The following is a 13552-nucleotide window of genomic DNA, read 5'->3' as shown; positions in this document are numbered from 1 at the left end:
GATTTGATTGGCCTGTATTGGCATGTGGTGTGAAATTTGACTTTATTTTTTGGGTGGGGGGGGGGGGAGCTCCGAGGGGCTCTCAAACTTTCCATGCCCTCATGATCTACTTTAATGGATGGCCTACAAAATTCTACATATATTACATGACAAACTATGTGGACATCACCCCCCCCCCCCCCCCCACACCCCCCTTTTGCTGCTTTAACTGCCTGCTTTAACTGCCTCCACTCTTTTAAGAAGGCCTTCCTCTAGATGTTGGAACATTGCTGCTTGCTTCTTGCTTCTATTCAGCCGCAAGATCATTAGTGAGGTCGGGCACTGATGTTTATGATTAGGCATGGCTAGCAGTTGGTGTTCCAATTCATCCCAAAGGTGTTCGATAAAGTTGAGGTCACGGTTCTGTGCAAGCCAGTCAAGTTCTTCCACACCAATCTTGATACATATTTCTGTATGGACCTTGCTTTGTGCATGGGGGGGGCATTGTCATACTGAAACAGGAAAGGGCCTTCTCCAAATTGTTGCCACAAAGTGGAAGCGCAGAATCATCTAGAATGTCATTGTATGCTGTAGCATTAAGATTTCCCTTCCCTGGAACTAAGGGGCCTAGCCCAAACTATGAAAACTATGACTTGTCCCGAAGCCACTCCTGTGTTATCGTTGCTGTGTGCTTAGGGTCGTTGTCCTGTTGGAAGGTGACCCATTTCCCCAGTCTTAGGTCCTGAGTGCATTGGAGCAGGTTTTCATCAATGATATCTCTGTACCTTCCTCCGTTCATCTTTCCCTCGATCCTGACTAGTCTCCCAGTCCCTGCCACTGAAAAACATCCCCACAGTATGATGCTGCCACTGCCATGCTTCACCGTAGGGATGGTGCCAGGTTTCCCCCAGACGTGACGCTTGGCATTCAGGCCAAGAGTTGAATCTTGGTGTCTTCAGACCAGAGAATCTGTTTTCTTATGGTCAGAGTCCTTTTGGTGAACTCCAAGCGGGCTGTCATGTGCCTTTTTACTGAGGAGTGGCTTCCGTCAGGCCACTCTACCATAAAGGCCTGATTGTTGGAGTGCTGCAGAGATGGTTGTCCTTCTGGGAGGTTCTCCCATCTCAACAGAAGCTCTGTCAGTGACCATCAGATTCTTGGTCACCTCCCTTACCAAGGCCCTTCTCCCCCAATTGCTCAGTTTGGCAGTGCGGCCAGCTCTAGGAAGAGTCTTGGTGGTTCCAAACTTCTTCCGTTTTTAAGAATCATAGAACTCACTGTGTTCTTGGGGACCTTCAATGCTGCAGATATTTTGGTACCCTTCCTCAGATCTGTGACTTGACACAATCCTGTCTCGGAGCTCTTTGGACAATTCCTTTGACCTCAAGGCTTGGTTTTTGCTCCGACATGCACTGTCAACTGTGGGACCTTGTAGATAGGTTTGTGCCTTTCCAGATCATGTCCATTCGATTGGTGTCCACCTGTGGTAAATTCAATTAAGTTGTAGAAACATCTCGATGATCAATGGAAACAGGATGCACCTGAGCTCAATTTCGAGTCTCGTAGTAAAGCGTCTAAATTATTATCTAAATAAGGTATTTCAGTTTTTTTTATTTTGACAGTATTGGGTATTTGTAGATTGAGGGGGAATAAAATGGCATTTTAGAACAAGGCTGTAAAGTAGCAATGGGGAAAAGGGGAAGGAGTCTGAATACTTTACAAATGCACTGTGTGGGTGTGTAAGTAAAATTGACTTTGAAAAATAATACTGAAGGTACAAGTGCTCGGAATACCTTCTCAATAACCTGAACTATTGTATTTGTAATTTGTTACTGCCTCCCCTGCCTATAGTTATTCCTTATGTAATATCATTGATTATGGCTATGCACAGGGCACTGCATTGTATAACAATGAGGATGATGACGAAGATGAATATTGATGTTTTGGGACAAGCGCAGAGGTCAGACTGCCTGAGGTTGGTTTGAGGTCAGCGCGTGTGTGGATCAGCAGAATGCTGACGCTGGGAGCAGAATGCTAAGAAGTGGAGACGTCCGGCAGTCGCTAGCTTACGTACGTTCTGAAATAGTAGGCAATTTGGGTATGCGAAAATAGTTGTGAAGAAAAAAAATACCAGGATGTTATACTATACTGAACAGAAACATAAACACAACATGTGAAGTGTCTGTTTCATGAGCTGAAAGAAAATATCCCAGAAATGTTCCATATGCACAAAAATAATATTTCTCTCAAATGTTGTGCACCAATTTTTTTTTTTTACATCCATGTTAGTTAGCAATTCTCCTTTGCCAAGATAATCCATCCACCTGACAGGTGTGGTATATCATTAAGCTGATTAAACAGCATGACCATTTAGACAGGTGCACCTTGTCCTGGGGACAATAAAAGGCCACTTTAAAATGTGCACAATGCTACAGATGTCTCAAGTTGAGGGAACGTGCAATTGGCATGCTGATTGCAGGGAATGTCCCCCCAGAGCTGGTGCCAGAGAATTGAATGTTAATTTCTCTACCATAAGCCACCTCCATGTCATTTTAGAGAATTTGGCTGTACATCGATCCGGCTTCATAACCACAGACCACGTGTAATCACGCCAGCCCAGGACCTTCACATCTGGCTTCTACACCGAAGGGATCTTCTGAGATCAGCCACCCGAACAGCTTATGAAACTGGGTTTGCACAAACTGTGCGCTCGTTGTCCTTGCCTGGGTCTTGACCGGACTGCCATTTGGCTTCATAACCAACTTCAGTGGGCAAATTCTCACACTGCAGAAGTGTGCTCTTCACGGATGACAACCGGTTTCAACTGTACCGGGTAGACTGTGTGTAGGGTGTCGTGTGGGTGAGCACTTTGCTGTGAATAGAGTGGCTCATTGTGGCGGTGGGGTTATGGTATGGGTAGGCATAAGCTATGTACAATGAACGCAATTGCAATGTATCGATTTACAATTTGAATGCACAGAGATACCGTGACGAGATCCCGAGGGCCATTGTCGAGCCATTCATCTGCCGCCATCACCTAATGTTATAACATGATAATGCGTGGCCCCATGTAAGGAGACTCTATACACAGTTCCTGGAAGATGAACATGTCCAAGTTCTTCAATGGCCTGCATACTCACCAGACATGTCACCCATTGAGCATGTTTGGAATGCTGCGGATCGACATGTCCAACCATGTGTTCCAGTTCCCGCCAATGTCCAGCAACTTCAGCCAGCCATTGAAGAGGGGTGAAACAACATTCCACAGGCCACAATCAACTCCATGGAAAGGAGATGTGTTGCGCTGCATGAGGCAAATGGTCACACAAAATACTGACTGGTTTTCTGATCCAAGCCCCTACCCTTTTTAAAAATATATACTGTATATATTTTTTTATATGCATCTGTTGGTCACAGATACCTATCATGTGAAATCCATAGATTAGGGGATAATTAATTAATTTACTACCGACTTCCTTATGAACTTTAACTCATTAAACTCTTTGAAATTTGTTGCATGTTGTGTTTTTATTTTTTGTTCAGTGTAATTGCGACGTTTGATCTGGTAGAATTCGCTGCACACTAGAGGAATGGAATTGTCTTTTCAGACCTTTCAGTGCTTTTGACAATGGCTGATAATCAGAAATTGAGGCACTGTACCAAAATAAACGAATGGCGAGCGTCACATTCTGAGTCATTCATACACATGGAGTGTGGATGAACCTAGTGTGTTGGTAGTTGCCTACTACTGCATTTTTACTAAACCGTACGTTCACAATAGTATGTAGTACGATTAGTACACAGTAAGTAGTAGGCAAGAGATTTTGGACACGGGCACTGACTTGTTTCTCCAGGATGTGTGTGGCCGAGTGAAACTAGACTAACCAATCCGCCTCGCTGTATCTCGGGGTCCTCGACATTGTAGCAGCAGATATCTACCCGTTGTCTACCCATCTACCTCTTAGCTATTTCCTGCAATCAAATGACCTTGTGTGTGGAATGTTATTATAAAAAGAAAAACGCCAACAATCCAGTGTTTCTATGTCAAACAGTTTTGTTATTTTGTGTGTGTGTGAAGGGTAATATTGGGATTCGAATACATTTCAACTCTATATCTGACATGGTACAGGTGTGTTATTTAAAAACATTTTTTTACAGCCCATAACCATGTATGAGGTGTGTACTTTTTGTTTCAAAGTAGATTTAAGACTACCAAGAAACACTATGTAACCTTGATTCAGCCCACTGCAGTAAAAGGAGCTCTAGCTAGCCATCATCGATTCAGGCCGAATAACTGCTTCTGCTGTGTTCAGAACTTATTCAAAGTGTGTTAAAAAAAATAATAATTAAAAGGGTCGCCGGTATCAAATCCATTGCTTACCGTTGTACTCTTGAGCAAGGCACTTAACCCCTCATTACAGTGCCCAGTGTGGCATCCCCTCGCACCTCAAACCTGTATGCGTGGCTTTCGGAAGGGTTGGGTTAAAAGCGGAAATCAAATTTCGGTTGGACCTTGTGCAATTGACCAATCAAGTGATCTCTATCTAAAAGCATTTTCAACCACCTTGTTATTTACTGTACTTCTGTTTTTTAAAATCCCATGTGGAACTTTTTGTCACACTGCTATGCTTTATCTTGACCAGGTCGCAGTTGTAAATGAGAACAAGTTCTCAACTGGCCTACCTGGTTAAACAAAGGTGAAATAATACATTTAAATGTCATACGGTATTCAGCCAGTCATGTCAAGCACTTGATGCTAAAGATCAAATTTGATTTGTCACATACACAGGGTTAGCAGATGTTAATGCGAGTGTAGCGAAATGCTAGTGCTTCTAGTTCCTACAATGCAGTAATAACTAACAAGTAATCTAACCTAACAATTCCACAACTACCTTATACACACAAGTGTAAAGGGATGAAGAATATGTACAGAAAAATATATGAATGAGTGATGGTACAGAACGGCATAGGCAAGATGCAGTAGATGGTATAGAGTACAGTGTAATGGAAACATATTAAGTGGCATTGTTTAAAGTGGCTAGTGATACATTTTTACATCAATTTCTCCATTAAAGTGGCTGGAGTCCGTATGTTGGCAGCAGCCACTCAATGTTAGTGGTGGCTGTTTAACAGTCTGATGGCTTTGAGATAGAAGCTGTTTTTCAGTCTCTCGGTCCCTGCTTTGATGCACCTGTACTGACCTCTGCCTTCTGGATGATATCGGGGTGAACAGGCAGTGGCTCGGGTGGTTGTCCTTGATGATCTTTATGGCCTTCCTGTGACATCATGTGGTGTAGGTGTCCTTGAGGGCAGGTAGTTTGTCCCCGGTGATGCGTTGTGCAGACCTCACTACCCTCTGGCGAGCCTTACAGTTGTGGGCGGAGCAGTTGCCCTACCAGGCGGTGATACAGCCCGACCGGATGCTCTCGATTGTGCATCTGTAAAAGTTTGAGTGCTTTTGGTGACAAGCCAAATTTCTTCAGCCTCCTGAGGTTCGAGGCGCTGCTGCGCCTTCTTCACCACGCTGTCTGTGTGGGTGGACGAATTTAGTTTGTCCTTGATTTGTACACTGAGGAACTTGAGTTACTACCCTCTCCACTACTGTCCTGTGGATGAGGATAGGGTAGTGCTCCCTCTGCTGTTTCCTGAAGTCCACGATCATCTCCTTTGTTTTGTTGATGTTGAGTGTGAGGTTATTTTCCTGACACCACACTCCGAGGGCCCTCACCTCCTCCCTGTAGGCCGTCTCGTCGTTGTTGGTAATCAAGCCTACCACTGTGGTGTCGTCTGCAAACTTGATGATTGAGTTGGAGGCTTGCATGGCCACGCAGTCATGGGTGAACAGGGAGAGTACAGGAGAGGGCTCAGAACGCACCCTTGTGGGGCCCCAGTGTTGAGGATCAGCGGGGTGGAGATGTTGTTACCTACCCTCACCACCTGGGGGCGGCCCGTCAGGAAGTCCAGTACACATTTGCACAGGGCGGGTTCGAGACCCAGGGTCGCACAGCTTGATAAGTTTGGAGGGTACTATGGTGTTAAATGCTGAGCTGTAGTTGATTTAAAACAGCATTCTCACATAGGTATTCCTCTTGTCCAGATGGGTTAGGGCAGCGTGGTTGAGATTGTGTCGTCTGTGGACCTATTGGGGCGGTAAGCAAATTGGAGTGGGTCTAGGGTGTCAGGTAGGGTGGAGGTGATATGGTCCTTGACTAGTCTCTCAAAGCACTTCATGATGACGGAAGTGAGTGCTACGGGGCGGTAGTTGTTTAGCTCAGTTACCTTCGCTTTCTTGGGAACAGGAACAATGGTGGCCCTCTTGAAGCATGTGGGAACAGCAGACTGGGATAAGGATTGATTGAATATGTCCATAAACACACCAGCCAGCTGGTCTGTGCATGCTCTGAGGACACGGCTGGGGATGCCGTCTGGGCCTGCAGCCTTGCGAGGGTTAACACGTTTAAATGTTTTGCTCAAGTAGGCTGCAGTGAAGGAGAGTCCACAGGTTTTGGTAGCGGACTGTGGCACTGTATTGTCCTCAAAGCGGGCAAAGAAGTTGTTTAGTCTGTCTGGGAGCAAGACATCCTGGTCCGCGACGGGGCTGGTTTTCTTTTTGTAATCCGTGATTGACTGTAGACCCTGCCACATACCTCTTGTGTCTGAGCCATTGAATTGCGACTACTTTGTCTCTATACTGACGCTTAGCTAGTTTGATTGCCTTGCGGAGGGAATAGCTACACTGTTTGTATTCGGTCATCTTGCCCTGGTTAAAAGCAGTGGTTCGCGCTTTCAGTTTCGCGCGAATGCTGCCATCAATCTATGGTTTCTGGTTTGGGAATGTTTTAATAGTTGCTGTGGGTATGATATCGCTGATGCACTTGCTAATGCACTTGCTAATGCACTTGCTAATGCACTCGCTCACCAAATCAGCGTATTCTTCAATGTTATTTGACGCAGTGCGGAACATATCCCAATCGACGCAATCTTGAAGCGTGGAATCCGATTGGTCGGACCAGCGTTGAACAGACCTGAGCGCGGGAGCGTCCTGTTTTAGTCTCGGCTGGGAGCAACAAAATAGAGTCGTGGTCAGCTTTTGCAAAAGGAGGGCGGGGGGGAGGGCCTTATATGCGTCGCGAAAGTTAGAATAACAATGATCTAGGGTTTTACCAGCCCTGGTAGCACAATCAATATGCTGATAGAATTTAGGGAGTCTTGTTTTCAGATTAGCCTTGTTAAATTCCACAGCTACAATGAATGCAGCCTCAGGATATGTGGTTTACATAGTCAAATAAAGTTTGTTCAGGGCTGCCTGTCTGCTTGGGGGGGAATATATGCAGCTGTGATTATAATCGAAGAGTTCTCTTGGTAGATAATGCGGTCGACATTTTGATTGTGAGGAATTCTAAGTCAGGTGAACAGAAGGTCTTGAGTTCCTGTATGTTATGATCACACCACGTCTCGTTAATCCTAAGGCATACCCCCCCGCCCCTCTTCTTATCAGAAAGATGCTTGTTTCTGTCGGCGCGATGCGTGAAGAAACCAGCTGGCTGTACCGACTCCGATAGCGTGTCTCGAGTGAGCCATGTTTCCGTGAAGCAAAGAACGTTAGTCTCTTATGTCTCTCTGGAATGCTACCTTTGCTCGGATTTCATCAACCTTGTTTTCAAGAGACTGGACATGTGGTATGCTCTGGAGCGGTGCGCGATGTGCCCGTCTCCGGAGCCTGACCAGAAGACCGCTTTATCTGCCCTTTTTTTACGGTGACGTTGTTTTGGTTCGCCGGCTGGGATCCGATCCATTGTCCTGGGTGGTGGGCAAAACACAGGATCCGCTTTGGGAAAGGCGTATTCCTGGTTGTAATGATGGTGAGTTGACGTTGCTCTTATATCCAGTAGTTCCTCCCGACTGTATGTAATAAAACCTAAGATTACCTGGGGTACCAATGTAAGAAATAACACGTAAAAAAACTAAATACTGTATAGTTTCCTAGGAACGCGAAGCGGCCATCTCTGTCGGCGCCGGAAGTAGTCGTTGTTTTGGTTCGTTGTGGAGATTTGATACGAGAGATCTCTCTCGTAGACCTGGCAGGCATAATAAAAGACGAGGGTAAAATCAAATTAGGAATGGCATCGTTTCAATGCATTTACGGTCTTTTCTTAACTCTTGCATTCTCCCTACTTTTTTTCTTTCTGCCGAGATCCTTCTTTCCTTCTCTCCTGTGCTCTCGCTCACTCTCCCTCAATGTGACTTCCCTAGATAAAGTAACTAGGAGGGAGAATAGAGGTGTGTGTGTGTGTGTGTGTGTGTGTGTGTGTGTGTGTACCAGATGTTGTAAAGAGGGTAATCCATCTGGAAGTACTTTAGGATCTCAATGAAGCAAAGGAGTCTTCTATGCACATGATGATCTTGAGAATACTGGTGCTGGTCTAACAAATACACGAAGATGAAGGAAAGAGACCTGCTCACTGCCTTGAATTCAGTCAGTTTCTATTCATGTCTGGCAGATAATGGGTGTAGATTTCTGCACTGACTGAGATGCCACCAGTCCTGGCGTGCCAACTCGGCCATAGTTGACACCGGTGCTGCCTGGCACTCAAGCTGTCACTCAAACGGTCACTTAGATTACACTGGCAGGATGGAGTCCGTTAAAGGAGAAGTGACAGCAGGGGAGTGACTAACTGGCTAGACGTGTAGGAAGAGAAACTGACAATTTCCCTCGTGATTTGGCTCGTGGTCTTAGGACTTGTCCTGAAACGACACGCACCGAAGTAGTGAGCTGCTAAATTGAGGGGGAATTTATTCATGTTTGCATGTGTTTCTTTAGAATGGTAATTTGACTTGATTCTTACGGTTGTCTGTGGAGATTGGGCTAGTTGCCAAAGTTTGCTTTTGTTACTCAGGGGTTTATCATGTTGGCTGGAGGTTGCCTTGGACCGTGTTTGGTTTTGTTACTCAGGGGTTTATCATGTTGGTTGGAGGTTGCCTTGGACCGTGTTTGGTTTTGTTACTCAGGGGTTTATCATGTTGGTTGGAGGTTGCCTTGGACCGTGTTTGGTTTTGTTACTCAGGGGTTTATCATGTTGGTTGGAGGTTGCCTTGGACCGTGTTTGGTTTTGTTACTCAGGGGTTTATCATGTTGGTTGGAGGTTGCCTTGGACCGTGTTTGGTTTTGTTACTCAGGGGTTTATCATGTTGGTTGGAGGTTGCCTTGGACCGTGTTTGGTTTTGTTACTCAGGGGTTTATCATGTTGGTTGGAGGTTGCCTTGGACCGTGTTTGGTTTTGTTACTCAGGGGTTTATCATGTTGGCTGGAGGTTGCCTTGGACCGTGTTTGGTTTTGTTACTCAGGGGTTTATCATGTTGGTTGGAGGTTGCCTTGGACCGTGTTTGGTTTTGTTACTCAGGGGTTTATCATGTTGGTTGGAGGTTGCCTTGGACCGTGTTTGGTTTTGTTACTCAGGGGTTTATCATGTTGGTTGGAGGTTGCCTTGGACCGTGTTTGCTGTGCGGTTGATTTTGACCGTGTGCGTTTTTGGTTGTGTTTTCGTGCAGGCGGTTGAGTCAGAGGCCCAGTGCTGAGGAGCTGGAACAGCGGAATATCCTGAAACGTGAGTATTGTATGTACCTCTACTCCTTATCATTATAACATACCATCATTATATATAAACAGGACAACAGCCATTTCCTGATAATCTTCACCGCTCTTATAAAGCCACACTAATGTTCCCCCGTTTACTGCTATTCCCAGTGACGACTTGACTAACCCGATTTGTACCATTATTATTCGTAGAGAAGAGGGAGACACGGGTCGCAACTGTAAGACTCCAGGAACGAAAGTCTCCCCCCACAACACTGCCTAGGTTAGATAAATAGGGCACGTCTTTGAACGTTCTGTTGGGACTGGCACTCCAAATCAAGAGAGGAGTGGCATCGTTACGTATTTAACACGGAACTCTGGTGTGCTTTTAGATTAGCTAGTCTAGTATGTGTTTGGTCCTCTGCCTCCTTTTTGCTTTTTACCTCCTTCTCTCTGAGGCTGGGGAGTGCTTGTCTGGTAGTTTGGAGAGCATCTGTGGAACAGGCGAAGGGGAATCTCTAGTGGGAATATTTCTTTCTTCTGAGCAAAACTGGATGTGACTTTTGGTCTGAGTTAGTCCCGACGTTCCCTAGAAGCGAGCGATTTGTTATTTTAATGTAACTTTTAAACGAGCCGACCAACTCCATGTTAATGAACGTGGAAGAACTAGCCATGTGGGAATGCTGGATAGGGAGACTGCTTTTCCCTTCCCCCCCCCCCGTTTCTGCCATCTAAATAGTCCGACATTAAAAAGAGGCAACGATAAACAGTTTAAGGCTTTGAGAAATTCAGCGCCGTTGAATATTAAGAAGTGCTGCTGCATTTTTAATCAGCTACATTATGCAAATGAGGTGTTTATTCTCCTTCCAGTAGTGTTGAAATGTTGTCCAAGCACCTCAGCCCACTTGCCACCATGTTGTGCCCTGAGACTGTCTACCCTCTGCTCCCTTGTGTTTCCCACAGCGCGCAACGAGCAGGAGGAGTTGGAGGAGAAGCGGGAGATAAAACGCCGACTAACACGAAAGGTAAGGAAGGAAAGGAGTGTCCCAAAAACCGGTTCAACTGCCAATTCTATCTAAATAGCTTTAGAAAAAATGCTGCATAACCCCCCCGTGCGCAAACAGCGTGCCAACTGCCAAACGCTCCCTGTTGTTCTCTAAGGTGTTGGATGTGACAGAACATTCACACAGCAAAGCAAAAAGCACAAAAATGACTCGCTCGGGGTGAGAGGAGAGAAAGGTGTCACAGCACTATAATACCCAAGGTCACCCCAGGAGACGATCGCATCTTCAGTGCCCTTGGCCTATCAGTGACCCAAGCCAGATTATCTCTGCCCCACAGTGAGGTGTTGGGCATGTTCCTATCACCTTGAATTGCATAGCAGCACTGTCTCCTGCACCTGCTGTCTCTACAAACACCTTGCTGTCGTCCCAGGGATTCGCTGGAGCAGCTGTACAGTTCTGTACTTGCTTCCGCTTCGTGAGCATACCGCAATGATCGGGAGCTCATGCACAACTACGAGTCTTTCATTCTCGTAGTAAAAAAATAAGCCCTTTATCCCACTACCAGATGTAGTAATTTAGCCCCAGGGGCTAGTATTTAGTCAAATTCACTAGTCTGATCAGTCGGTATAACTTGGTGGTTTTAGAAACCAAGCTCTATTGATGTTTAGGTTACCTTCAGTTCAGTAGCGTTCAGGCCTGATTTGCCGCCTCCTGGTCAAAGGTTGACTTAGTGTTCTTTGCTCTGTACAGGCTATACTCCCAACGCACTACTCTATCATGTGGAGTACAGTATAACGAGGTCATTTCAGAAACCAAGCTGTATCGAAGCTGGGAAGACACTCAACCTAGTAGCTTTTAGAGTCCTGACCAAAGATCAGTTTATATAGTATAGGAACAGGTGGGACCTGATCCTAGATCAGGGTTCCTACTCTGAAATGTCTTTTGCATACGGTCCCAGATAGTTACTGATCCTCTGTTTTGTTCCAGCTGAGTCAGAGGCCCACGGTGGAGGAGCTGAGACAGGCGAAGATCCTGATCCGCTTCAGTGACTACGTAGAGGTGTCTGACGCCCCGGAACACGACCGGCGGGCAGACAAACCCTGGACACGCCTCACAGCAGCCGACAAGGCAAGTAGTGGTGGGGATGGATGGGTGGGTTAAGAGATATTTACTCAGCGCTTTGTTAGGCATTGTCATTTAGCATCAAATGTCCTTTGAGGTTGTGTGTGTGTATATATAGCTTATTTAAAGTCTGTAGATGCTGCAGAGAGAACCATGTATGCCTACAGTACACATGCACAGCCCTCGGGAGCATATTAACATTTTCAGCCTCACAATGTGGATCTTCCCATCTCTTCCTCTATCTATTATTTAGGTCCAAACAAAGGTTCAAAGCCTGTTGTTCTACTTCCCCTCTGCTGTTATAGCCTCTCTCTCAGCAGACTGCCCTGGATCAATCCCTCTCCGTTCTTCAGTTCAGAGCTCAAAGCAAAGCATAATGCAGAAGTTCAATGCTAGGAGATCTGTGCTCGTCTCCTCACAGCACTTCCAGTGCTGCTGTTTATTCGTTCAGATGTCGTCGTTGTTGTCTCCCCCCCCCCCCCTTACCACTCCGAGTCAACACCCCCGAGCAATCCGCCGTACGCCAGCTGTCAGAACATGGTTCTGACTTTTTAATGAGCTCTGTCGTTCTGAGAAGAGTGAGCCGTTCTCTCCCTCAGTTATCCCTGTGACGTGAGCAGCAGCGCTGGGATCTGAGCATACGGGGTCAACACCTGAGGACCATTTTGGTGAAGTTCGCTAATTCTGCCTTCCGTTACACAATGTTCCCCGGCGTTACATAAGACTGTAACGGGGGAGAAGGACAGACACTGCCGCAGGACCTCTCGCCCTTAACTGCACACGCTCCATTGACATTAGATCACTTTCCTGGCGTCTTAAGTTACCAGAGGTCGGGGCTGTTATGTCTTCCTGTTTTCAGTTCAGTAGCATCCGACACTGCTCAGGGGATGAGATGACGAGATGTTCCCCTGTGTCATCCTGTTAATTAGACTTGTCCGTGACATCGCCGGCCTGTGTCGGAACATGCCAGGGGGATTATCCAAAAGTCCCGACTGAGTCACCTATGTCGTTCCTGGAAGAGTCATCCTTTTTGGGACAAGTTCATTTTAGGCATTTATATTATCTAATCAGAGACAAAGTGCTGGTTGCACAATGCAAAACTTAAAGGAGGTGCCTCTGGTGTTATCTCAATAGATTAAAAGCAAGGGGAAGATGACGAGAATGATTTGAGTCATTTTGTAAGATGTCATTATTCACCCTTGTAAATGTTGAAATCTCATCCGCCTGATGCAGCAACTTGCGCTAACCAGCCACAGAGTAGGAGGGGTAATGATGCCGCGACACAGCTGGAAATCGCAGGATGGGGAGGGGTGTAAGACGGGTCATGATGCGAGCACACATCTTGCAGACTTCAGGATGACAAGCTAATGCAGACAGTTTGCTTAACAAGTTCTCCCACGATGTGAAGATTCACCGTCTAAAATATGCCTAGCTGGCACTTTCCTGTTGCTCCATTTCTCAATCCAGTGGGAGGGGAAGGGGTGGAGAAATGAGAGCGAGTGAAGAGTGTTTAGTGGAGAGAATTAAGTTTATTCACTCTTGACCTTAAGAAGCGAGTAAATTATGTATAAAGTGTCTCTAAAAGGACACGGCGCAAGACTGCGTGACTTTCTTTTAGTCTTGGCACTAACCCTTTGTTTCCCCCTCTGTTTGTCCCTTACAGGCAGCCATACGGAAGGAACTCAACGATTTCAAGAGCAACGAGATGGAAGTGCATGAGTCAAGTCGCCATTTAACCAGGTAAAGAGCTGTGCGTTGGCGTGTTTTAATGCTATGCATTTGTAAGGATGAACACCCCTGAATGTCATGGTGGAAAGCAATGGCTGTACAAACCTGTGAATACTTGATATATGTTTATAGCATACTTATAATA

At 45.9% G+C, this 13552-nt stretch overlaps 1 protein-coding gene across 5 annotated transcripts in view; it reads left to right on the top strand.

The window, feature by feature from the left end:
• The window catches only part of LOC109872244 (phosphatase and actin regulator 1), an 87692-nt gene that overhangs the window by 70905 nt on the left and 3235 nt on the right, over positions 1-13552 (top strand). For 3 of the 5 annotated variants that reach the window (XM_031806872.1, XM_031806871.1, XM_020463415.2), the window contains exons 8-11: positions 9529-9593; positions 10517-10578; positions 11545-11685; positions 13343-13419. In XM_031806872.1, coding sequence (XP_031662732.1) covers positions 9529-9593; positions 10517-10578; positions 11545-11685; positions 13343-13419 — 345 coding nt within the window. The remainder of the gene's footprint in view (positions 1-9528; positions 9594-10516; positions 10579-11544; positions 11686-13342; positions 13420-13552) is intronic. The other 2 variants (XM_020463414.2, XM_031806873.1) reach the window with 1 other exon arrangement.

The sequence above is a fragment of the Oncorhynchus kisutch genome, linkage group LG27 (assembly GCF_002021735.2).
Source record: "Oncorhynchus kisutch isolate 150728-3 linkage group LG27, Okis_V2, whole genome shotgun sequence".
Lineage (NCBI taxonomy): Eukaryota > Metazoa > Chordata > Actinopteri > Salmoniformes > Salmonidae > Oncorhynchus > Oncorhynchus kisutch.
Note: the sequence above shows the minus strand (reverse complement) of the source record. Positions and strands in the feature narration are given on the sequence as shown.